Source organism: Symphalangus syndactylus, chromosome 18 (genome assembly GCF_028878055.3).
Source record: "Symphalangus syndactylus isolate Jambi chromosome 18, NHGRI_mSymSyn1-v2.1_pri, whole genome shotgun sequence".
Taxonomy (NCBI): Eukaryota; Metazoa; Chordata; class Mammalia; order Primates; family Hylobatidae; genus Symphalangus; species Symphalangus syndactylus.
Window position 1 is genome coordinate 17955711 of NC_072440.2, and position 27165 is coordinate 17982875.

The 27165-nt window shown below is 46.9% G+C and overlaps 1 protein-coding gene across 1 annotated transcript in view; it reads right to left on the reverse strand.

Annotated features, from left to right (window-relative positions):
• Nucleotides 1-27165, reverse strand: part of MEI1 (meiotic double-stranded break formation protein 1) — a 103907-nt gene that overhangs the window by 10084 nt on the left and 66658 nt on the right. The window contains exons 19-26 of the mRNA XM_055253040.2: nucleotides 25952-26099; nucleotides 18048-18323; nucleotides 12892-13057; nucleotides 10024-10128; nucleotides 7449-7559; nucleotides 6995-7155; nucleotides 4431-4512; nucleotides 4068-4243 (exon numbers count right to left, since the gene is read on the reverse strand). Of these exons, the coding sequence (XP_055109015.2) occupies nucleotides 4068-4243; nucleotides 4431-4512; nucleotides 6995-7155; nucleotides 7449-7559; nucleotides 10024-10128; nucleotides 12892-13057; nucleotides 18048-18323; nucleotides 25952-26099 (1225 nt within the window). The remainder of the gene's footprint in view (nucleotides 1-4067; nucleotides 4244-4430; nucleotides 4513-6994; nucleotides 7156-7448; nucleotides 7560-10023; nucleotides 10129-12891; nucleotides 13058-18047; nucleotides 18324-25951; nucleotides 26100-27165) is intronic.

The following is a 27165-nucleotide window of genomic DNA, read 5'->3' on the forward strand; positions in this document are numbered from 1 at the left end:
TCTTCTGCCTTGGCCTCCCAAGTAGCTGGGATTACTGCCACCACGCCCGGCTAAATTTTTTGTATTTTTAGTAGAGATGGGGTTTCACCATGTTGGCCAGGCTGGCCTCAAATTCCTGACAAGTGATCCGCCCGTCTCGGCCTCCCAAAGTGCTGAGATTACAGGCATGAGCCACCGCGCCTGGCCTTACTACCAATACAAAAGTATTTTAAAATTAGCTGGGCATGGTGGTGTACACCCGTAGTCCCAGCTATTCAGGAGGTTGAGATGGGAGGATCACTTAAGCTCAGCAGGTTAAGGTGGCAGTGGGCCATGATCATGCCACTGCACTCTAGCTTGGGTGACAGGAAGACTCTATCTCAAAAATAAAATTAAACAGTTGCCAGAGGCAGAGTTGAGTGTCACAGGCCAGGGAGACACCTAGGCTCTTGGGCATGAGAGGCGAATGGTGAAAGTGCTATACAATACTTCACTGGTGGCTGGGCACGTTGGCTCACACCTGTAATCCCAGCACTTTGGGAGGCCGAGGTGGGCAGATCACCTGAGGTCGGGAGTTTGAGACCAGCCTGGCCAACATGGTGAAACCCTGTCTCTACTGAAAATACAAAAATTAGCCAGGTGTGGTGGCACACACCTGTAATCCCAACTACTCAGGAAGCTGAGGCAGAAGAATCGCTTAAATCCAGGAGGTGGAGGTTGCAGTGAGCTGGGATCATACCACTGCACTGCAGCCTGGATGACAGAGCAAGACTTTGTCTCAAAAAAAAAAAAAAAAAAAAAAACCCACAAACCTCACTGGCACCCCACCCTAGTGTTTAGGCTATTGGTTTGAAGACGGCTTTTTCATCATTCAAGGCCCAGTTCAAATGCTACCTCTCCTGTGCAGCCTTCCAATACAGGTTGAGGCCGGGCACGCCTGTAATCCCAGCACTTTGGGATGCCGAGGTGGGTGGGTCACTTGAGGTCATGAGTTCGAGACCAGCCTGGCCAACATGGTGAAACCTCATGTCTACTAAAAATACAAAATTAACCAGGCACTGTGGTGCGTACCTGTAGTCCCAGGTACTTGGGAGGCTGAGGCAGGAGAATCACTTAACTCAGGAGGCAGAGGTTGCAGTGAGCTGGGATTGCACCACTGCACTCCAGCCTGGGGGACAGAGCGAGACTCCATCCCAAAAACAAACAAAAAACCAAATACTGGTTGAGTATCTGTAATTAAAAATCTGAAATCTGAAATATTCCAAAATCCAAAACTTTTGAGCACCAACATGATGCTCAAAGCAGATGCTCATTGGGCATTTCGGATTTTTGACTTTTGTATTAGGAATGCTCAACTGCTAATAGGTCATTTTGGTATTAGATGTAGTTATTTGTGTTTCCTATAATCTGTGAGTGCCTAAATGGCTGGGATCATGTAATGTTAATTTCTGTGGTTTTCATCCATTCAACAAACATTCCCAGATGCCAATTTTGTGCCAAGCTCTGTGCTGGGTATTAGGAAATCATTCCTCCCACACCTCCTGTTCTGAATCTTAAAACAGGAACATCAGCGCTTTTAGAAACATTAGGGAGAAAGCATTTCCCTAACTAGCCCTCCTCATCCAAGGAAGGTTTTATCTAGAAGGCAAGACACTAGCTTAAGATCTACTGTGCCATCAGGGCACGATTAAAGTATTAAAGATTATGCTCCCATGATTTAAACTTTTAAGATCCTGGCCAGCTGGCTAAGTGTCCATTATGCAAACACAGTTTTTCCCACCTGTGGACCCCTGGTCTGGCAAGAAGGAGGGTGGTTTAAAAAGCTCATTTTGGACAGATATGATTAAGCAAGTATAATAAAATGTTACTAGTAGAATCTAGGTGTTGAGTGTATGAATGTTCACTGTAAAATTCTCTCATTGCTGTATGTTTGAAAAACTGCAGAAAAAAAAAGCCCATTCTGTTCCAGAGTCCCAGCCAATATTCTACTATGATGTTTACCAGCAATAAAGCTGATGTTTTGGTTCTCATCTGATTCCTAAATTCTAAATTAGCTTTAAACCCACAAGAGGAAGGACACACAAAGATTAACCAGACTCAGACTCTGCCCTTGAGTATATCACAGCCTGGTTGGGGGAAGAGTGATATGAAAATGGAAACTTGAAACAGAGAGCTAAGTGCTATAATAGGATAGATGTTTGATCCCTAAAGAGCACAGAGCCTTGTGCATGGATGTGCCACAAGACAAGACTCAGCAACCGCTAACTTAGCATTGGGCCCACTCCTGGGACATCTTCCTGGGGCCCCCAGTATCCTTCATAGGCCGTGACATTGGGTCAGGGCTCGGGATACGATGGCTACATAAACACTGATCTACAAGTGTCTCCTAAGCCATAAAACACAAACCCCTTGGAGGTAGACATGCTTTTGCTTGCCCTGGATCCCCTCCTTCTTCTGGTAGCAGTTTTCCCGTGGGGAACCATCCCTCTCTTGGGTTCAGTCCACCCGGGCTATAGAGAGCTGACCACATGCCCTGGCCTCCAGGAGAGGGCACAGACCCAAGCTAGGCCAATCAGGGCATCCCATGCCCCAGCCATGGTGACTGGCATATTACCCAAGCCAGCCTAATGAGACTCAATTCTGGGAACTATGAGGAAAGAGAAATCTTTTTCCCTAGAGGATATAAGCTAGGAGCTACTGCTGGTCATCCTACTATCTCAAAAAAATAAAGCTGACAGTGAGGAATGCAAAGCCAATAGATGGAAAGAGTCTGATGACCTTGTCTGAGCTTCTGGGATCCAGCTGTGCCTAAAGCCAGTATTGACCCCAGGACTTCTCAGTTATAAGCCAAATTGAGTTTTGTTTCTGTCACTGTAGCTTTAAAAGTCTCACCCAGGCAGGTAATGGTGGCTTATGCCTGTAATCCTAGCACTTTTGGAGGCCAGGGTAAGAGGATCACTTGAGGCCAGGAATTCGAGACCAGCCTGGAAATATAGCAAGACCCCATCTGTATTTAAAAAATAAAAATAGGCCGAGTGTGGTGGCTCATTCCTGTAATCCCAGCACTTTGAGAGGCTGAGGCGGGTAGATCACCTGAGGTCAGGAGTTCGAGACCAGCCTGACCAATATGAGGAAACCCCGTCTCCACTAAAAATACAAAAATTAGCTGGGCATGGTGGCATGCATCTGTAATCCCAGCTACTCGGGAGGCTGAGACAGGAGAATCACTTGAACCTGGGAGGCGGAGGTTGCAGTGAGCCGAGATTGCACCATTGCACTCCAGCCTGGGCAACAAGAGCGAAACTCCGTCTCGAAAATAAATAAATAGGCCGGGTGCGGTAGCTCACACCTGTAATCCCAGCACTTTGGGAGGCCGAGGCAGGAGGATCATGAAGTCAGGAGATCAAGACCATCCTGGCTAACACAGTGAAACCCTGTCTCTACTAAAAATGCAAAAAATTAGCCGGGCGTGGGGGGCGGTGCCTGTAGTCCCAGCTACTCAGGAGGCTGAAGCAGAAGAATGGCGTGAACCCAGGAGGCAGAGCTTGCAGTGAGTTGAGATCATGCCACTGCACACCAGCCTGGGCGACAGAGCTAGACTCTGTCTAAAAAAATAATAAAAATAAATAAATAAAATAAAAATAATAAAAATAATTTTTTTAAAAAAAGTCTTACTCAGGGCCGGGCGCGGTGGCTCACGCTTGTAATTCCAGCACTTTGGGAGGCCGAGGCGGGTGGATCACGAGGTCAGGAGATCGAGACCACGGTGAAACCCCATCTCTACTAAAAATACAAAAAAATTAGCCGGGCGTGGTGGCGGGCGTCTGTAGTCCCAGCTACTCAGAGAGGCTGAGGCAGGAGAATGGCGTGAACCCGGGAGGCAGAGCTTGCAGTGAGCCGAGATTGCGCCACTGCACTCCAGCCTGGGTGACAGAGCGAGACTCCGTCTCAAAAAAAAAAAAAAAAAAAAAAAAGTCTTACTCAATCCACCCTCCAAGCCCTGGTAGGAATATCAGGCTCTTGACAGGCAGCCACCCCTTCCTGCTGTTGTCCTGGGAGAAGCAAGCCCCACTCAGCAAGGGCCTTACCTGCACCAGGAGGTTCTGCAGCCCAATGACCAGGGACCGGACTTGCGACGTTCGCAGTGGAGCTAGGACAGTGTCGTCGGTGGCTGGCAGTGGCTGGGCCCCTGAGGGCACCAGAGTTACCAGGGCAGAGGAAAAGCTTTGTCGCAGGGCTGTCCGCAGGAAGCATAAGACGGCAGCTGGAAGCAGGAAATTTCTTACACTCAGTTCCTGTCTCTTTCCCACCTCCCACCCAGCTCTGTCATAGGATGGGAGACAATGAAGATGAGACAATTACGGAGTGACCATAGGCTGGTCAGGGTGCCGGTCTTATCTGAAAACCTAGGGAAAAAGCTTTTCTTCTGCTGGAGACTTGTGGACCCATACCTGAGAGTAGTGCAGCCTTTTTCTTTGGAAAGCTGAGAGCCTTCAATACTTGGTCCATTTCCACAGAGAGTGTCTGGTGAACCTGGCAGGGCACAGGGTAAAGGGCTAACCCCCACGTTCTGGAAGCCTGGGCAGAAAATAACCTGCCTGAAAATCTCTTCTATCACCTCCCCCAACATATCCACTGCATCAAAAGGGGACGGAGGAGGCCACACAGCGTTCTCCAAGCTGCACCAGCCCTGGCTTCAGGAGCATGAGGAGGAGAATCAAGTCTGAACCTGGAGAACTCTTTTTCTTCCAAATCTCCCCCATCCTCACTGGCCTCCTCCATCAGACAGCCTTCCCTGGCCTCATCTGTGGTTCAGTCTCTGGCTCTGTTCACTATATATCTAACTCAGAAGATCTGGAGTCAGGCCAAATCAAAATCCTGGCTCTCAGGTCAGGTATAGTGGCTTACACCTGTAATCCCAGCACTTTGGGTGGCTGAGGTGAGAGGATTCGTTGAGCCCAGGAGTTCAAGACCAGCCTGGACAACATGGAGAAACCCCATCTCTACAAGAAAATACAAAAACATTAGCTGGGCACGGTAGCATGTGTCTGTAGTTCTTGCTACTCAGGAGGCTGAGGTGAGATAATCACTTGAGCCGGGAGGCCAAGGCTGCAGTGAGCTGGGATACTGCCACTGCACTCCAGCCTGGACGACAGATTCCATTTCTTTAAAAAAATAAAATAAAATCCTGGCTTTGCTACCTGTCGGCTGTATGGCCTTGGGCAAGTTACTGCACCTCTCTCAGCATGCCTTACTTTCTTCATCTATGAAATTAAGACGGGCACAGTGGCTCATGCCTATAATCCCAGCACTTTGGGATGCCAAGGTGGGCGGATCACCTGAGGTCAGGAGTTCAAGACCAGCCTGACCAACTTGGAGAAACCCTGTCTCTACTAAAAATACAAAATAACTGGGTGCGGTGGCGGATGCCTGTAATCCCAGCTACTAGGGAGGCTGAGGCAGGAGAATCGCTTGAACCCAGGAGGGGGAGGTTGCGGTGAGCCAAGATCGCACCATTGCACTCCAGCCTGGGCAACTAGAGCAAAACTTTGTCTGAAAAAAATAACAGGGAACTCTGTGTATGTGTGTCGGGGGTTGGGGGGGGGTGTTATATGGGAACTCTCTATACTACCTGCACCATTTTTCTATAAATATAAAACTGTCCTAAAAATGAAGTCTATTAATAATAAACAAAACAGACAAAAAAAAAGGTATGGCGACGTGAAGGAGCACAGCTGACTGGGAGAAGGAGAAATGCCTGGCCAGAGGACAGGGAAGGTGGGTGGGAATGGCAGAAAGTAAGGCTGCAGAGGGCCAGGCCTAGAAGAGGACAAAAAGGCTGCTGAAGGAGCTTGGGCAGAAGGGGAGTGAGGACAGACTGTGGCTGCAATGATAGGACATGCAGAGGAGGGAAGAGGCGGGTGGCCAGGAGATTGTAACTAGGTCATATTAGTGGGGAGGACGAATGATTAGGCCTGAGTTAGGGCACTGGAGGTAGCTAGGAGCAGGTAATTGCCTAGGTGTGAGCTGAGGGCCAGGGCAGAGCCAAGGACAAAATGAAAGTTTTCTCCTAGGCAGGTGACTGCAGACAGCTGGATCAGCCCAGCAGCCTCATACGGAAAATTAGGAAAGGTTTCTGTCCTAAACCAACCACAGGCAACAACCTGCAGGATTTGCCAGAGCAAAGATTTGCCACAGCTTGTTGCCCCTCTAGAGGCCAAAGTTTAAAACTCATGTCACTTCTGTGTGCCCATCACGAGATTGGCATAGTATTGGGCACAGTGTGAGGATACCACAGAGGCTAGCAGATGGTTTCCATAAGTAGCCCACAGAGGAGCTCATGCAGGGCACTGTGATGACAAGGCCCTACAAGAGGGAGGGGCTGAGGGGAAGGAGGTGCTCTGTGGATAAGTCCACTGCTCTTCTCTTCCCTGCATCACCTTCTCGAACAGTAATAATGACAGTTAACCATGTGTGGCATTCCACAGCTTGCCATGCTGCACTTCAAGGTCGCAGGCTGGCTTCTGCTTCCCCGTCTGGTCTGTTCTGCTCCATTCGTTCCCCACCTTCTCATCACACAGAGCACCTTACCACTCCCCAAATATACAGAGCATGTCCTGAATTTGTGCAGCTTCATGCCTTTGCTCATATTGTTCTCTCTACCTGGAATGCCTTTCCCCACTATCTTTGCTGAGTACAATCTTATCCTTAAAGACTACAAGTTCCCTAAGGGTAGGACACATGCTATATTCATTTTTTATTCCTCTGTGACAAGAATAGAGCCTGGAGTGTAGATAAACCTTATGTGTTAAGTGGATTAATATAAAACAACCTCACAACAATCCTGAGATGTTTTCCCCATTTTGTAGGTAAGGAAACTGAGCTCAGAAAGGGTAAATACCTTGCCAAGGTCACACAGCTAATAAGCCCCCAGAGCTGGGACCAGAACTCAGGATCTTCAACACTCCTTTGAGTGCCACTCCATGGCTCAAAGCCACAGAAGTTAAAGACTAACCTGCAAACTGCCCTTGTGCTGCTGGGCAGAGAAGGAGGCAGTGAGCAGCCAGGCAGAGCAGAGGAGTGCAGTCCTGGGAGAATCTGCCTTTGCCAAGGTGAGGGCCAGCATCTTCTCCAGAAGCTCCATCAGGCCTGTGCTGCTCAGGAGCACTGCCGCAGCTGCAGGGGGTGGGCAGGGTAGGGCCCACAGGAGTTACAGAGGAGCTTCAGCTAAGTGCCACCATGGTGCTTAGTAGCACCTGATGGGGGCTTCACAAACAAACAGAGGATCATCCTGAGGCTCTAAGGGTCCCAGCTTCATAACAGAAGCTCAGGTTATTAGAGCCAGAAAGGACCTTACGACCACCAGCCACACACACAACGCTATTTGTTCTTTTAAGATGAAAAAGTTGAGGTAGAGAGGACCACAGAGTGCCCAGCGCTCTTCACTGTCCCAGCCCGGGCCCCTGCACCTCTTTTCTGACTGCTGGGTGTGGTCTGATGAAGGTTCCAATACAGGAAGTTGAAGGAGGGCTGCAGGATGTCCACGTCAGTGGGGCTGCACTTCCCACACAGCTTGCTTACTGCAAGAGATGAGAGTCCCCAAGCGGCCTGTCGCACAACACTCACACTTGTCACAGGTGGTAGCCTGCAACTGGCTATTTCAGATGTCAGTCTTGGGGAGCAAGCACAAACTAAGTATCCCTGATATTACAACCAATGGAAAGAAACACAGTGACAAACCTTAAGGCACATTCACACCCTCCATCTAGACAAACATCAGGCAAGCGGCCTACAGCTGCCCATCACAGAAAGACTTTAGGATTTCAAAGGGATCCATCCTTTGAACATCATCACCACCTTCCCAAGGGAACTTTAACAGTCGAATGAAGTGCAGTTCCCTGCACTTGCCACATCCCCTCTCACATCACTTCATTTAGCTAACTCCTCTAGTTCCCGTCAGCAATCAAGATTCAGCTCAGGCCTGCGCAGTGGCTTACGCCTGTAATCCCAACACTTTGGGAGGCAGAGGCAGGCAGATTGCTTGAGCCCAGGAGTTCAAGACCAACCTGGGCAATGTGGTGAGACCCCGTCTCTCCACAAAAAAATACAAAAAATTAGCTGGGCATGGTGGCGCACGCTGGTAGTCCCAGCCACTCGGGAGGCTGAGGTGGAAGGATCACCTGAGCCCGAGAGGTAGAGGCTGCAGTGAACAGTTATCATGCTATTATACTTCAACCTGGGTGACAAAGTGAGACCCTGTCTCAAAAAAAAAAAAAAAAAAAAAGATTCAGCTCAAAGTTCATCTCCCCCTTGAAGCCTTCCTTAACCTCTCAAGGCAAGATTAGATGCTGCTTCTGCATTCTCCCAGGCCTCATCAGTGTAACATTACACTGTAGATATCTATAGAACATATCCCTTTACTCTTGGGAACTCCCACTTCTCATCTGCCTATCCCCATCCTAATATGAAACCTACCTACAGCTCCATTCACTTTTTGGCAGCCACATCACACCCTGACTTCTGTGCTCACCCAGACAAGCAGGTCTCAGCTCCTTCCCACACCAGTACCTCCATCCCGAACCACAGTCCTCTACTCTCTGCTCTCATATAGAAGTGCTCAAGGATTATATGTAAATGTCCTATTACATTTCATGTGTGGGTTTCAGCCTGTTACTCCCTGTCAGAGGCTCTTTTGAAGGCTGAGTTTGTCACACACAGATCTCCCCCCTAGCTTAGTGTCAGCCTTGATCTCACAGACAGGCTGGTGATGACTGGCACCAGACTGAGGCCATCTGCAATGTGTCCCCAGTGGCCTTTTTTTGAATCTGACACTGATGTTCTCATGAGGTGGACTGGACTCCAGGCAGGGAAGAAGCCCCATCTTCACCTGTAGCTAGAGGACCTGGGGGGTCCACAGACACTGAAGACACGTCATTTTTCCTATTCATTTCAACCTTCCCTCAGCAAATCTTCCTGCAGGTGCTGCCTATGAAGTGATGGCAGCATCATGAGTTGAGAAACCGAGGAGGTTTGGGGTGTGGGTAAGAAAAAAGCCTGGAGAACTGTGAACTGGATCATCAGATCTGAGTCAATTTAGGATGAGGTGGAGAGCTGACCTTGTGCCAGGAAAAAAGGAATCTGCATGGATAGCATCTGTTGAAGGCCTACTGTGTGTCAAGCACTGTGTGACATTCTCTATCTAACTAGACAAGTATTCCTTAACTTAACAACTAGATAAGTATTCCTTATCTTAACCCTAGGTTAGGAAAGTACTACTACTTTACCTATGAGGAACCTAAGACTCACAGAGACTAGATGATTGCTAGTGACTAAGCTGAGATTCAAACTCAGGCCTTCCTGACTCTAGAGCTTGTGCCTGTCAGACAGATTTGTGTTTTAGAGACGAGATCTCACTCCATTGCCCAGGCTGGGTGCAGTGGTGAGATCATAGCTCACTGCAGCCTTGACATCCTGGGCTCAAGCAATCCTCCCGCCTCGGCCTTTCCAAGTAGCTGGGACTATATATAAGTCTGCATCACCACGCACAGCTAATTATTTGTATTTTTTTTTTTTGTAGAGACAGGGTTTCACCATGTTGCCAAGGCTGGTCTTGAACTCCTGAGCTCAAACGACACGCTGCCTCAGCCTCCCAAAGTGCTAGGATTATAGGCGTGAGCCACTAGGCCTGGCCATTTGTAGAGGCAGGATCTTGCTATGTTGCTCAGGCTGGTCTTGAACTCCTGGCTTCAAACAATCCTCCTGCCTCAAACACCCAAAGTGCTGGGATTACAGGCATGAGCACCCCCCTGGCCTCATAATGCTGATTTTTTGCAGAGGTAGGGTGTCTCCCAAACATTCCCAGAGAACAAGCAGAGAAAGCCCTGAGAGGTCCTTTAGCAAGAAAACCCTAGGGACAGACTGACCTACTAGCTTCTTCCAAAGGGATGAAAGAGTAGAAGAAAGAAGAACACCAGCCTACTTAGTGAGCACCCACTGCACGTCCAGCCCTGGGCCCTCGGGCACTATCCCAAGCAGCCAGGGCACCTTGGTGAAGGAGCTTCATGGCCACGCTGTCCAGTTCTTGCTCTGACACATTCCTGAGCTGCATCAGGGAGAGGAGGCTCAGCAACAGTGGTAGGTTCCCCGGCGCTGTGAAGAACAAGGAGGAGTGGACAGGAAGCCTGATGCTCAGATCACCTGAAGGTCAGACACCCTGCCCTGCTTTAATGGCCCTTAATAACAGGTTCAAAGTTTTTTGTTTCCTAAGGGATGAGGTGTTTTGTTGGGATTTACTCCTATTTCTTTCTTCATTCAGAACAGGCGTAACTGATATACTAAGTGCCAGACATAGGTTGGTACCAGGAATTCATTATTTCATTTAATCCCACTAAAAAAAATGTGAAGCATGGATTGTTATTCCTATTTTGCACTTACAAAATTGAGGCTCAGAGAGGCTGAGTGACTTCTCCAAGGTCCCACAGCCAGAAAGTGGCAGGACGCTGTAGTCTGAATGTTTGTGTTCTTCCAAAATTCATGTTGAAATCTTAACCCCCAATGTAATAGTATTAGGAAGTGAGGCCTTTAGTAGATGACTGAATCATGAGGGCAGAATCTTCATGAATGGGATGAGTGGCCTTTTGAAAGAAACTGTGAGGAGCTCCCTCCCTTACCCCTTCTGCCACGTGAGGACACAGTAAGAAGACAAGCCATCATGCTGGCACATGCCTATAACCCCAGCTACTCAGGAGTCTGAGGTTGGGGGATTGCTTGAGCCTAGGAGGTCAAGGCTGTGGGGGGCAGGGGAGAAGAAGGAGGAAGAAAGGAGGAGGAGAAGGAAGAAAGGAGGAGGAGAAGGAAGGAAGGAGGAGGAGGGAGGGGAGAATGAGGGGAAGGAGGAGGAAAAGAGGAAGAAGAACAAGAGGAGAAGAAGAAAAGAAGAAGAAAGAAGAAGGAGAAAGAAGGATGGATGGAAGGAAGGAAGGAAGGAAGGAAGGAAGGAAGGAAGGACGGAAGGAAGGAAGGAGGGAAGGAATGAAGGAAGGAAGGAGGGAAGGAAGGAAAGAAGAAAGCCATTTATGAACCAGGAAGTGGGCCTTCACCAGACACTGAATCTTTCAGTACCTTGATTTTGGATTTCCCAGCCCCCAAAACTGGGAGAAATAAATTCCTGTTGTTTATAAGTCACCCAGTCTATGGCCCAAATAGACCCAAATCTGAATCCAATGCCCATGGCCTTCCCACTATGTTTCCACTAAATCGTTTTTTTGTTTGTTTGTTTGTTTTTTTTTTGAGACGGAGTCTCGCTCTGTCGCCCAGGCTGGAGTGCAGTGGCGCAATCTCGGCTCACTGCAAGCTCTGCCTCCCGGGTTCACGCCATTCTCCTGCCTCAGCCTCTCCGAGTAGCTGGGACTACAGGCACCCGCCACCACGCCCGGCTAATTTTTTTGTATTTTTTTAGTAGAGACGGGGTTTCACCGTGGTCTCGATCTCCTGACCTCGTGATCCGCCCGCCTCGGCCTCCCAAAGTGCTGGGATTACAAGCGTGAGCCACCGCGCCCAGCCTCCACTAAATCTTAAGGTTCTTAACCAGTATTATCAGCTAAACATGGCTTGTCCTTCCCTGAAAAGAAATAACTCATCTCCTCTTGACACCTTTAAATCTACTTCCAAACCCTCAGTCCTCTGTCAGGTAGTCACAGATTGCCTCTCGCTTTGCTTAGAAATATAATTTTAGGCTGAGTGTGGTAGCTCACACCTATAATCCAAGCACTTTGGGAGGCTGAGGCGGGCAGATCACTTGAGGTCAGGAGTTCGAGACCAGCCTGGCCAATATAGTGAAACCCCACCTCTACTAAAAATACAAAAAATTAGCCGGGCGTGGTGGCACGTGCCTGTAATTCCAGCTACTAGGGAGGCTGAGGCAGAATAATCACTTGAACGCAGGAGGTAAAGGTTGCAGTGAGCCGAGATCATGCCACTGCACTCCAGCCTGAACGATAGAGTGAGACCCTGTCTCAAAAAAAAAAAAAAAAAAATTTTAAAATTCAGCTTCTCTAAAAATAGAAAAAAACTAAGCCGGGCGCAGTGGCTCACCCCTGTAATCCAAGCACTTTGGGAGGCTGAGGTGGGCGGATCACTTGAGCTCAGGGGTTTGAGACCACCCTGGGCAACATGGTGAAACCCTGTCTCTCCTGAAAATACAAAAAAATTAGCTGGGTGTGGTGGCACACGCCTGTAAGTCCCAGCTACTTGGGAGGCTGAGGCACAAGAATTGCTTGAACCCAGAAAGTGGAGGTTGCAGTGAACAGAGATCCTGCCACTGCACTCCAGCATGGGTGACAGAGTGAGATGGTCTCAAAAATAAAATAATAATAAAATACATAAAATATAAAATAAATAAATACAATAAAATAAACCAATCCCAATTTTCAGTGTCTCCATACTGTACCAAACATCAATCTTCCTTGACTCCAGTGAGTACCATTCCAGATTTGGAAACTATTCCCCCGGATCTCACTGGGAGCTTCCAGCACATCACAGATCCACCTTCCTCCCCGGCCCCTGCGGACTGCTGCTGCCTCCAGTCTCCTCCAGATTTCTCACTTTCTTCTTCCCACGGGGGGCTGCCATGCTTGTGACAAACAACACTGAGCACACACTGCACAGGGTGGGGATATGCATGCACACATCAAACACATTCACTCATGTTAAACACACACAGCACACCAAGCATGTTGTACGCCCACTCTGCAGTGAGAGAAAGGAGTTGAAGTTTAGCTTGATGCCACAATGGCCTTTCTTTCTCAGATAAAACCCTGATTCTGTCTCCTGGAACAGACCTAACAAGGGTAGAGATACCCATTCTCGACTGGCTTTCAGGTCACATTGTGCCCACAGCACCTGCAGACTGACCTCCTGATGGGGATGCCCCATGCTCCACTAGCAGACGCTGCAGGATCAGCAGGAAGTGGCCTCGGATAAGACCGCCCACTTGGATATCCTCGTTCCTCCTCAGGAAGGTCCTCAGGCTAATCAGTACCTTGTGAGCTGTGTCCACTGGGCTGGAATAGATGAGGTCCTGAGCAGGAGAGAAGAAAGCCAGAGATCAGAGGGTACTGCAGTTGGGGAAAAGTGACAATGCTTCAAGGGGCAGGAAAAGGGCCTATAATTATGGTGTCACAAAAACTGGGTAATCTGTCACTTACTCAGCACCTATTATGTACCAAAGCTCTTCTAGGTGCACTGACACCTCAAAACCATCCCTTAGAATAGGTCCATCATAGGCCGTGCATGGTGGCTCACGCATGTAATCCCAGCACTTTGGGAGGCCGAGGCGGGTGGATCACAAGGTCAGGAGATTGAGACCATCCTGGCTAACAGGGTGAAACCCCGTCTTTACTAAAAATACAAAAAAATTAGCTGGGCATGGTGGCAAGTGCCTGTAGTCCCAGCTACAAGGGAGGCTGAGACAGGAGAATGGCATGAACCCAGGAGGCAGAGCTTGCAGTGAGCCGAGATCGCACTACTGCACTCTAGCCTGGGCGACAGAGCGAAACTCTGTCTCAAAAAAAAAAAAAAAAAGAATAGGTCCATCCTATTAAATCCATCCTCAACGGAGAAAACAGGCTCAGAGAGATTACGTGACTTGCTAGAGGTCATATAAGCCAGTGGCACAGACAGAATTTGAATGCAAGTCTCTTAACTCCAAGCCCAAAGCTCTATTTTCCAGGATGCCTCCTTCCTGCAAATGGAAGGATTAGGGTCAAGAGGTTGTTTTCAAGACAGGGAACCTGAGTGTGCCTTAAAGAAGAAAAGAAGGAGAGAGACATGATGTCACTGGGCAGGGAGAGGATAAATTAGGACAGATTCAGTGCACAGGAAGGCAAGTGAGGACCAGGTCAGGCCCCTTCTCTACCAAGGCATCTGGCTATCTCTGCCCCAAGCTATAAAGGCCTTAGGCTCGGAAGATGGGAAGATGCTTTTTATTTTGCTTTCAGGGTTATTTTAATGAGTATATGTTAAAGACAAATCCAGTCAGAAGCTGCACCAGAGGCTACCCTACTGATAGCTCCTAGCACCTGCTAGCTCAAAGAAGCCAATTCCTTTGGACAGGCTAATGTGCTGGGCCAGTTAGGACTGAGGGTTATGAATCCAAGGTCACACAGACTCCCTCTCCAGGGAGGACAGCTACTGACACACAGAGAGATATGGCTACAATGCATCTGGCCAGACAAACCCAGGTGTGCTGATCACTGGGCAGAAGGAGAGGGATGAGGTCACAGGGATGTCTAAGTTTGGCTCTCAGAAACCTCCGCAGTTGCTGGAAAAACAACTATATATCAGTAACAACCACTCAGGGCCTAATAATGTCACGTACTATGTTGTGTTTATACAGTAGCTGTATATTTGTTTATACATTATTTATACCTCTACAATAACTCTTCCATATAGGTGTCACCCCAATTTTTCAAATGAGAAAACTGGGGCAGGTTAATCAGTTTACATATCAAGAAAGTAATAAAGTTGTAAATTCGACTGCACTGTGAGTTAATGAAAGGAAGTGATGAGGTCTACTTCATCTTTGTCACCTTGTAGGGACTCAGAAAACATCTCTGAAAAGAAAAGGGTCACAGAATGGGGGGGCTAGAGAGAATCTAGATAATTTTTTCCAATACCTTTACTTTACAGAGTATGAGGCTGAAGCCCGATGGGAAGGGAGGGGCATGATTTGCCAAAGGTCACAGAGCCCAGAGTCAAACCAGTTTCCTGGTCTTGTGCCTTCACCAACACATCACTGCCCCACTGCCACAGAGGTGGTCCCTCAGAAGTCTGAGTTAATGAATGTCCCTCAGAAGTCTGAGTAAAAATGTTATAAAAGGAAGGGGCTACTCAGCTTTGTGTGGCTATGGTGAATGCTGGAGGAAGAGGAACGTGAGGACCCCACCATATGGATCAGTGGGAAGGCTCTGGGCAAAACTATGACCCAATCTGTAGTCTCTGCTGTCCAGAACTCTCTGGGACTTGACAGACCAGCGTAACTTGGCCAAAGAGGAAACAAACAGAGTTTCTGTGATGTCATTGTCCCTTCACATCTAAAAAACCTACATGAAAGACCACCCATTCATAAGAATGGCAATTAACAGCTTTGTTTTCAGCTGTTAATTACCCATATCAAAAACAGAAATTGGTATCAACACAAATTTTTAGACTCTTTTTCCTTCCTCTGGCTAGAAGCTGGGGAGAAGTGGTAAGAATTAGATATATGAACAGACAACAAAGTTGTTCCTTGCTGTTCTTTTTTTTTGTTTTTTTGAGATGAAGTCTAGCTCTGTTGCCCAGGCGGGAGTGCAGTGGCTCGATCTTGGCTCACTGCAACCTCCACCTCCTGGGTTCAAGCGATTCTTCTGCCTCAGCCTCCTGAGTGGCTGGGACTACAGGCGCGTGCCACCATGCCTGGCTAATTTTTTGTATTTTTAGCAGAGACAGGGTTTCACCATGTTGACCAGGCTGGTCTTGAACTCCTGACCTTGTGGTCCACCCGCCTCAGCCTCCCAAAGTGCTGGGATTACAGGCGTGAGCCACCGCGCCCGGCCTCCTTGCTGTTCTTTTTTACCATTGATGTCTCTAGGATCTAAGTTAGTGAAAAACTTACTCACTTTGGGCTCTAGTCATAGCCATGACCCTTATTAACTATATGATCTTGGGCAATTCAATTAGCTTCTCTGAGATGAACTTTATCTGGTTCAGAGGTAGAGTCAATGATTAGTGAATGACAGCCCACTATGTGAAGCAAACCAAGAGTGTTCCTATGTACTATCTCATCTACCCTCATGTTTTCTCCATTTTCTGTGGGAGGAAACTGAAGTTCAGATTAGCCTCTATCTTCCTAGTCCTCTATGCAACAACTCATCTTGAAGGCAGAGGCAGCTCCTTTCTGTTAAGCTCTATGCCAAGTGTCTCCTGAGATTCAATTTCTGTTTGGTTTGCTTCTTTTAATATTTACATCCTGTGAAGTTAGTGGCCTAGCACAGCCTTCAGTTAGTGAGGGACCTCCATTCTAGGAAGACCCAGGCTGAGAAAGGGAATTTGGGAGAGGAGATAATGAGCTCCATTTTAGGCAGAAATGTCAAATAGATGGTTGACTTCATGGGTATGAGCTCAGGAGAGAGGTCAGGGGTGGTGCAGGGATTTGAGTCATCACCATACAGGCAGGAGGCAAACAAAGCCATGGGTGTAAATGAGATAACCCAGGGAGAATAAATAGACTGAGTAAAAAGAGAGCCTCAGACAGAACAACTGATAGATATGGAGTCAAATCTGGGTTTTAATATTTTGATTCCCAACTCTTGTGACCATGGGCAAATCTCTCTAAGCCTATGTTTCATGTATTTAAAAAGAAAAAAATGGCAGGCACAGTCGTTTATGCCTATAATCCCAACACTTTGGGAGGCCATGGTGGGAGGATCACTGGAGTCCAGGAATTTGAGACCAGCTTGGGCAACATGATAAAACACTGTCTCTACAAAAAATATAAAAATTAGCCAGACACAGTAGCACATGCTTGTAGTCCAGCTACTTGGTCTTGAACTCCTGACCTCAGGTGATTCACCCAGCTCGGCCTCCCAAAGTACTGGGATTACAGGCAGGAGCCGCCACACCCAGCCAATTCTAGTTACTTGGGAGGCTAAGGCAGGAGGATCACTTGAGCCCAGAAGATTGATGCTGCGTGAACCATGATCCTGCCACTGCACTCCAGCCTCGGCAACAGAGCAAGAAAAAAAAAAAAAGAAAGAAAAAAATAAGATATAGTCATGCTGTATCTTTTCTGTTTAGATATATAAATGCCACTGTATTACATTTGTTTACAATATTCAGTACAGTAACATGCTGTACAGGTTTGTAGCCTAGGAGTAACAGGTCATCCCATATACCTAGGTGTGTAGTAGGCTAGACCATCTAGATGTCTGTAAGTATACTCCATGATGTTGGTATGACAAAATCACCTAACACTGTGTTTCTAAAAATGTATCCCCATCATTAAGCAATGCATGACTGTATTGTCACTACTATCCCTGACAGACTTAGACTGGTCTAGACCCATAATTCAATGGGTCATAATTTATAAGTACCTACTATGTGTGAGGAACTGACCCCAAATATTTCATCTGGTGAAGAAAACCTAGTATCTTAGTTCTGTACCCTGCTACTCTCCTTGGTATCTAATTTGTTGTTCAATGTGCTTTCTTGAGTAGAAGGAAAAAAAGTGGAGTTAAAGCCAGCCACTAGGCAGTTTACCTTATCTAATCTAATTAACCCATCTAATTCCTGATGGGAATTTCAGTAATGTACTTCACTAAAAAGTATTGACAGCCTGGGCAACATGTTGAAACCCCATCTCTAAAAAAAAAAAAAAAAAAAAAAAAAAAAAAATTAGCCAGGTGTGGTGGCGTGCGCCTGTAGTCCCAGCTACTCGGGAGGCTGAGGCAGGAGAATTGCGTGAACCTGGGAGGTGGAGGTTGCAGTGAGCCCAGATCATGCCACTGCACTGCACCCTGGGCAACAGTGTGAGACTCTGTCTCCAGAAAAAAATGTACTGGGGCATCTGACAATTCTAGGTATGCCTGAGCAACTAATGCACATATAATATTATCATGTGAGTCATGGCAAAAAAGAGGAGTCCCTCTGCCATCAGAAATCTCCATCTACATGCCCCATGGGCTTCCTTTAACATTAAACCTGTGTCAGCAGAATCTGCTTGAGAGATGACAGGGAGGTGAGAGGGGATGGTGACTAATATCTGCATTTTATAGTGTCATCCCCTGGGAGGAAGACAGGCACACATCTCTCAGTTGGTAGACTTCCATTAGACTTAGGAAAGAGTATGGATTTACAGAAACCAGGCACCTACAAGTAGAAGAGACTACCGCCCCCTCAACTCACATGCAGATAGTGATAAGTCTGGAGGTGGGCTGAAGCAGATGTGGGTGCCTCCCGACCTCAGTAAACCGGCTCTCAGAGAGAGAAGGCCCACCATTTCTGAATGTAGAAATGAATGAGTGGTTGCCTACCAGCAAGATGAGCAGGATGCTGGGGATGCTTCTGAGCAACTGGAACAGGACTGCTAAGCTGGCAGGAAGGGCGGGCTGCCCAGCAGAGGTGACATCATCCAGTTCCTCATAGCTGTTCTCTTCCCAGAAGAACCAAAGTTCCAGGACACGGTGCCCATACCTACTCATGAGCTCTGGATACAACAGAAAGAACCTGAGCAGGAGCGGATGGTGGGTATAGACTAGCTGCAGGTCTGGGATGCCTTCTAGGAATTTTCTGATTGCACTGACCATAGTCTGGAGGCAAAAGAAAGGAGGTAAATACACCTTGCAGAGGACCCAAGAGACCCCAACATGGCCAAGAGATGACTAGGAAAAATGTACTGTCATCTCAGTATTCCAGGACACCTTGGCTAGCTCATCCCAAGGCACTTTAGTGAGAAAATACCACTGTACTTAACCTTATAACAGAAGTTTTCAACTAGGGGTGATTTTGTTCCCATGGGACATTTGGTAAAGTCTGGAGACATTTTTTACTATCTTGATTGGGGGAATGCTATTGAGATCTAGTAGGGAGAGAGTGGGGATGCTGCTAAATATCCTATAATGCCAGGAAAGCTTATCACGAAAGAATGATCTGGTACAAAATGTTAATACTGCCGAGGTCAAGAAACCCAGCTTGATGATGGTACCACAGTGGGTTGTAATTGTCAGTGTGCATGTCTACCTCCCACACTAGACTGAAAGCTGCTTGAGGGTAGGGACTGTGGCAGATTAATCTGTGCACTTAGCATAGGGCCTGGCACAGAAGCGGTGAAGGGGAGATATGTTGAATAATTTCTTTTTTTTTTCCTGAGACAGAGTTTCGCTCTTGTCGCCCAGGCTGGAGTGCAATGGCATGATCTCGGCTCACCGCAACCTCTGCCTCCTGGGTTCAAGTGATTCTCCTGCCTCAGCCTCCTGAGTAGCTGGGATTACAGGCATGTGCCACCATGCCCGGCTAATTTTGTATTTTTAGTAGAGATGGGGTTCCTCCATGTTGGTCAGGCTGGTTTCAAACCCCTGACCTCAGGTGATCTGCCCGCCTTGGCCTCCTAAAGTGCTGGGATTACAGGTGTGAGCCACCGTGCCCAGCCTTGTTTAATAATTTCTTACTCCTCACAAACCTACCTCTTCCCACTGAATTCCCATAACAACGTTCAAATTTCTTAGTATGAGGCTGGGCGCGGGGGCTCGTGCCTGTAATCCCAGCACTTTGAGAGGCTGCGGTGGGTGGATCACCTGAGGTCGGGAGTTTGAGACCAGCCTGGCCAACATGGAGAAACCCTGTCTCTACTAAAAATACAAAATTAGCCGGGCATAATGGCACATGCCTGTAATCCCAGCTACTTGGGAGGCTGAGGCAGGAGACTCACTTGAACCCGGGAGGCAGAGGTTGTGGTGAGCCAAGATCGCACCATTGCACTCTAGCCTGGGCAATAAGAGTGAAACTCCATCTCAAAAAAAAAAAAAAAAAAAAAATTCCTTAGTATGCTATTATATGGGTTGTACAGTTTTGGCTCATTTAGGTCTTTCACTCATTGTGAGTTCATTTTTGTGTACGGTATGAGTTAAGAGTCCAACTTCATTCTTTTGCATGTGTATATCTAGTTGTTCCTGGAAATTTTCTGAAAAGACAAATCTTCCCCCATTGAATTATCTTGGCATCCTCATCAAAAACTGACCATAAATATATGGGTTTATTTCTGGACTCTCAATTCTATTTCATTGATCTATATGTCTACCCCTATGTCAGTACCACACTATCCTGATTACTACAGTTTTTTGGTAAGTTCCAAAATAAAAAAGGTATGAGTCTTCCAACTTTGTTCTTTTTTTTCAAGATTGTTTTGACTATTTTGCATTTCCATATGAATTTTAGGTTCAGCTTATTCATTTTTGCAAAAAAGTACAACTGGGATTTTGATACAGATTGCATTGAATCTACCAATCAATTTGGAGAGCACTGCCATCTTAAACTATTAAGTCTTCCAATTTATGAATGCAGTCTGTTAATTTAGATTTTTAATTAAGAAAAAAAACTAGAGAAAAACAGTACGAAATTTTCACTATATAAGTTGATATGATTTGGATTTGTGTCCCCGCCCAAATCTCATGTCCAAATTATAATCCTCAGTGTTGGAGGAGGAACCTGGTGGGAGGTGACTAGATCATGGGGGTGGACCTCCCCGTTGCTGTTCTTGTGATACTGAGTGAATTCTCACAAGATCTGGTTGTTTTAAAGTTTGTAGCACCTCCCTTTTCACTCTCTTCCTCCTTCTCCAGCCATATAAGATGTGCCAGCTTCCCCTTTGCTTCCCGCCATGACTGTAAGATTCCTGAGACCTCCTCAGCCATGCTTCCTGTACAGCCTGTGAAACTGAGTCACGTAAATCTCTTTTCTTTATAAATTACTCAGTCTCTGGTAGTTCTTTATAACAATGTGAGAACTGACTAATACAAAGTCCTTATACTTTGTTAAGTTATATTTCCAAGTATTTAATTTCTTGATGCTATTGTAAATAGAATTGTTCCCTTAATTTCTTTCTCTTTTTTTTTTGGAGACAGAGTCTCGCTATGTCACCCAGGCTGAAATGCAGTGGCGCAATCTCAGCTCACAGCAACCTCCATCTCCTGGGTTCAAGCAATTCTCCTGCCTCAGCCTCCAGAGTAGCTGGGACTACAGGCGCACGCCGCCATGCCCAGCTAATTTTTTGTATTTTAGTAGAGACAGGGTTTCACCACCTTGCCCAGGCTGCTCTCAAACTCCTGAGCTGTCAATCCACCCGCCTCGGCCTCCCAAAGTGCTAGGATTACAGGCGTGAGCAACTGCGCCCGGCCTAATTTCATTTTCAAGCATGTTAATTAAGACTTAAGTCTACCTTTTCAGCTCCTCTCTATTCTACTTCCCATATGACTTAGTTAAGGCACATTGAGCTAGGCTTCCTTCCTTGAATGGATAGATTGGGCATCTTCCCACTTCTGTACATTAAATCATACTCTGCTCTCAGCTTCAAGGTTCTCCCTTCACCTCCTCCATCTCCTCCACAAAGCCTCTCCTGATGCTATATAATGCTTTGCTGATTCTTGGCCAGTCCTCCAGCTGCAGGAGAGCACTCATTACTGTAGCTGCCTGACCCATAGGAGATCTTTTTGTCTCTCCTGACAAACTTGTGTTCTCTGAGGGCAAGGAACTTGTTTGATTCATTTCAGACCTGACAGGGCCCCACATGGTACCTAGCTCATGTCAAGTGGTCAATCCACATTGGTTCAGTTGCTGAAATGTTGAAAAGCAAATAAAAAATCATCGGCATAGAGTTGTGTTCAACAGCTTAGGAAATGCTGATCAAAATGCAATGAAGTTGCTGAAAAGGAAGAGTTTCCAGGCATAAGTAGGGCCTGACACTCTGAAATATCCATCCCCACAGAGACACTCACACTCCAGCTATTGGGGATCCTCAGATATATACCTCAACACATATCAGTGTGTATCTTCTCCACTGCTTCCACAAAGGCTCAAAGACCATGAGAATCAGGATCTCAGAGATAACTCTGCCCAAGGCCCAGAAAGGGAAGGAGATCTCGCCAGGAAGGCCCAGAACATTAGCAACAGAACGAGAATGTGCACCCAGGAGTCCTGCCTTTCTGCACAATGCAGTATACAAGGTTACTCTGCTTCTACACAAAGGGCATTCACAGGTAAATGGCACCAAGGAAGCCTTCTCATAAAGATACCACATAAAGAAGGTGACATCAGAGACAGAAGCAAAGGAAAGGCCTGGGAGCTAGCAGGCAAATTTTATGGGGAAGACATCCATGAGCCTCCTGAAGGTGCCCCTTGCAGCACCACCTCATCTAGGCAGTCCCATTGCTCACCAAGGACCTCAGTGACCATGGAGGGTGCTCCTCTACCCACACCTCTTTAGCCCTACCAGCTGCTCAGAACAAAGAGCTTCCCTGCCTCCAGTAGCTTGATGGTCCATGTTCTGCCTTCTAAACTTTCACCTCCCTCCTAACCTTTCTTTTCACTCTAATCAGAACAACTTCCTGATAAACTAGGGCAACGTGAATCTACACGACTAATTCTCAAAAATAATACTGGAGACAGGAGCAGCGGCTCACACCTGTAATCCTAGCACTTTGGGAGGCTAAGGCAGGGGGACTGCCTGAGCCCAGGAGTTTGAGACCAGCCCGTCTCTACAGGAAATAAAAAAAATTAGCCAGGCATGGTGGTGCATGCCTGTGGTACCAGCTACTCAGGAAGCTGAGGTGGGAGTATTGCTTTAACTCAGGAGGTCAAGGCTGCAAGGAGTTGTGATCACATCACTGCACTCCAGTCCGGGTGACAGAGCAAGATCCTGTCTCGAAAAATAATAATAATATTGAGTAAAATGAATAATAAAAAGAAAGAAAACATCCATACAGTAGAACTCCAACTAAAAAACATAGAAGGAATTGTAAGCCAGGCACGGTGGCTCACGCCTGTAATCCCAGCACTTTGGGAGGCTGAGGCAGGTGGATCACGAGGTCCGGAGTTCGAGACCAGCCTGGCCAACATGGTGAAACCCTGTCTCTACTAAAAACACAAAAATTAGCCAGGCATGGTGGCACGCAGCTGTAATCCCAGCTACTTGGGGGACTGAGGCAGGATAATTGCTTGAACCCGAGGCAGAGGTTGCAGTGAGCCGAGATTGTGCCACTGCACTCTAGCTTGGGTGACAGAGCAAAACTCTGTCTCAAAAAAGAAAAAACGTATGGCCAGCACGGTGGCTCATGCCTGTAATCCCAGCACTTTGGGAGGCCGAGGAGGGCAGATCACGAGGTTAGGAGATCGAGACCATCCTGGCTAACACGGTGAAACCTCGTCTCTACTAAGAAATACAAAAAATCAGCCAGGCGTGGTGGCGGGCGCCTGTAATCCCAGCTACTCAGGAGGCTGAGGCAGGAGAATGGTGTGAACCCGGGAGGCGGAGGTTGCAGTGAGCTGAGATCACGCCACTGCACTCTCTAGCCTGGCGACAGAGCAAGACTCCATCTTAAAAAAAAAAAAAAAATTTTCGTATATTGACGACTAAAGATTACATAATATTATATACAATGTTAAATTTCTTGATTTTGATCACTGTACCCTGATTATGTAACAGAGAAAGTCCTAATGCTTAGGAAACACAAATTGAAGTATTTATGAATAAAATGACTCTCTGAAAATTATTTTCAAGTGGTTCAGAAAAAAAGAATATGGGGGTGGGAATGGGAAGAGACAGAATGCAAATGAGATAAAAATAAAAATTGGTGAATCTGGCAAATAGGTGTCTCTGAACTATTATTGTAATATTTTTTGTTGTTGTTGTTTTTTTTTTTTTTTTGAGACAGAGTCTCGCTCTGTCGCCCAGGCTGGAGTGCAGTGGCACAATCTCGGCTCACTGCAAGCTCCGCCTCCCGGGTTCACGCCATTCTCCTGCCTCAGCCTCTCCGAGTAGCTGGGACTACAGGCGCCCGCCACCACGCCTGGCTAATTTTTTTGTATTTTTAGTAGAGACGGGGTTTCACCGTGGTCTCGACCTCCTGACCTCGTGATCCGCCCGCCTCGGCCTCCCAAAGTGCTGGGATTACAAGCGTGAGCCACCGCGCCCGGCTATTGTAATATTTTTGTAAGATGAAATAATATCAAAATAAAATTGAGTAGAAAAATCAAGCTGTGATTGTATGTTGCCCTTTATATATTTATATTAAATTTTATCTTATTTTTTGAGACAAGGTCTTACTCTGTCACCCAGGTTGGAGTGCTGTGGCATGAACATGGCTCTTGGGCTCAAGTAATCCTCCCACCTCAGCCTTCCCAGTAGCTGGGACCACAGGTGCACACCACCATGCCTGGCCAATTTTTAAAAATTTTCTGGCTGGGCACGGTGGCTCATGCCTGTAATCCCAGCACTTTGAAAGGCTGAAGCGGGTGGATCGCCTGAGGTCAGGAGTTCAAGACCAGCCTGACCAACATGTTGAAAACCCGTCTCTACTGAAAATACAATTATTAGCTGGGCGTGGTGGCACATGCCTGTAATCCCACTGTAATCCCAGCTACTCGGGAGGCTGAGGCAGGAGAATTGCTTGAACCCGGGAGGTGGAGGTTACAGTGAGCCAAGATGGCGCCATTGCACTCCAGCCTGGGAAACAAGAGCAAGACTCTTGGTTGTTCAATTATTAGAACTTTTCATTTTGAAGCAAAGACTTCTCAGGTCATGAAAATTATTAGTATTCTGGAAAAAAAAATCAAGACTGAAGTTCAAGTAACTTTCTCTAGGTCACACAGTTAACTGATGGGGGAGTCAGGACTCCAGCTCAGACCTGACTGACTCCTAAGGCTCATTCCTTAGTACTACCTCTGGTTGGCACAGGAGCAAAGAGCTCTGAGGTATTGGTATCTCCTTCTGGTAACAGTTTATCAAAGAAAGTGGATTGCTGGGACTCAGATCATTGTTAATCAGGCTATTGGATCACTTTCGTGGTGGTTGTGTGTGGACAAGTTTTCTCTCTCCAGCTTCTTTATAAACTCCTGGGATCAAGGACCATGTCTGATTCATCACTGAACCTCTCACCTATTTCACAGAATATTGCTTCTGTTCCTTAGTGTGGACCCTTCAGTCTAAAGCTAAAGATACTCTTCCTTCACTGACTATTAATTTTGCCTCTTTCTGATTACTGTTGAGGCAAATGTGATGAGAGTAGACCTGGTTTAATCTGAATGGAAACAGAAAGGCACAGTGGAAGTGAATGGGTTTTCAAGTAAGACACACCTGGGCACACAATGTCCTGTTGTCTCTCTCTTTGTGCTAGTAGCAGCCACTGGTGATCATTGCCTAGATCCACTAATTAATTAGGGATTACAAAGCAATAATATTCTAGTTCTGTCATTCTCCCTTTGTTTATTAACTTAAATACTTGTATAAAAGGAAACTTCCGGCCGGGCACAGTGGCTCACGCCTGTAATCCCAGCACTTTGGGAGGCCGAGGCGGGCAGATCACGAGGTCAGGAGATTGAGACCATCCTGGCTAACATGATGAAACCCCATCTCTACTAAACAGACAAAAAATTAGCCAGGCGTGGTGGTGGGTGCCTGTAGTCCCAGCTATTCGGGGGGCTGAGGCAGGAGAATGGTGTGAACCCAGGAGGTGGAGCTTGTGGTGAGCAGAGATCCTGCCACTGCACTCCAGCCTGGCCAACAGAGCGAGACTCCGTCTCAACAACAACAAAAAAAAAAAAAAAAAAAAGGAAACTTCCCCTCATTAACTATTCAGTTACTCTGAAGGGTTAGATTACATAGGAAACATAGGTTAAATGCTTGATTCTTTTCCTTTGGTTACCAGTTTTCAAAAACATGAGTTTGTTGCATAGCATCCTCTAAAGGTGACCAAAGAGTTTTTTTATTTTTATTTTTAATATTTTGTAGAGACAAGGTCTTACTATGTTGCCCAGGCTGGTCTTGAACTCCTGGCTGAAGCAGGAGAATCGCTTGAACCCAGAAGGTGGAGGTTGCAGTGAGCCGAAATCGCACCATTGCACTCCCGACCTCAGGTGATCAGCCCACCTCAGCCTCCCAAAGTGCTGGGATTATAGATGTGAGCCACCGCACCCAGCCTCAGTCCTGATTTTCTTATCTGTAGAATGCAAATAATAATCTCTTCCTCCCAGGAAGGCTGAGATAATTAGGTAAATTACACAGGCTCTGTATGAGTCTGCATCCTACTCCTCTCCACTCTCCTAACACCTCCACTTTCTCTCTCTCTACCACCCACTTGTCTATACACTATCATCATCATGGTCTCCCAGGGAACACTAATGTAAAGAGGTACAGGAGGAGAAGGAGCCCAGGCATTGTGGTCCATACCTCACGTAGTGTATTGTCTTTGTCCTGGCAGATTGCAAGCAGATAGATGGAGGCTTTGAAGACCACCAGTGGGGGGCGCTCGCCCTGGTCCTGCAGAGACAGGAGGAAGCTTTGCACAGCCTCAAATAACTCTGCCTCTGAGACAAACCTGTCAACCAAGAAAAGCCTGAGTGAGAAAGGCAGAGTTGGCAGGCCACTGGGCTCTTCTATCCTGCCTGGCCACATCCTTCCTCAGCCCACTGTCCTGCCCCAGCATGCCCACAACCTAATGACATCTTAAACAAACAGTGTGCTATACATACTTACAAAGCATTGCCATATATATACATCACATTGTTCTATGCCTTGTGCAAGGCTCAGTTAGGGGCCAAATACTGCTCATTCACACTTGGGAGGTGAGCTATCTGCCAGCTGGACCAGCACTGTTAAAGAGAAGGGTGCTACTGCTGGGGTTCAGAAGGCCCTGCTTTGGCAGCTGCTCCACCCCTCTCTTCTTGTATTTATCATTAAACAGTGGTGTATTTAACAGATATAACACCAAAAGCATAAATGACAAAAGAAAAAAATAGATAAATTAGAGGTCATCAAAATTAAAAACATTTGTGCTTCAAAAGATACCACTAAGAAAGTGAAAAGGGCCAGGTGTGATGGCTCATGCCTAGACTCCCAGCACTCTGGGAGGCTGAGGTGGGAGAACTGCTTGAGGCCAGGAGTTCGAGACCAGCCTAGGCAACACAGTCAGACCTCATCTCTACAAAAAAAAAAAAAAAAAAAAAAAATTTAAATTAGCTGGTTGTGGAGACGCATGCCTATAGTCCCAGCTACATGGGAGGCTGAGATGGGAAGATCGCTGGAGCCCAGGAGGTTGAGGCTGCAGTGAACCATGATTATGCTACTGCAATTCAGCCTGGGTGAGAGAGCAAGATACAAAAGGAAAGGAAGGGGGAAGGGGAAGGTAAGGAAAAAGGGAGGGTAGAGTGGGGGGGGAGGGAAGAGGAAAGGAGGTGAAGGGAAGGGAGGGGAGGGGAGGGGAGGGAAAAGGGGAAAGGACAGGATAGGACAGGACAGGAATGGAAAGGAAGAAAGAAAGAAAAGAAAGTGAAAAGACAGCAAACAGGAGGCCAGGTGTGGTGGCTCATGCCTGTAATGGTAACATTTGGGGAGGCCAAGGTGAGAGGATTGAGAATATACCTAAAAAGAATTAAAAACACTAC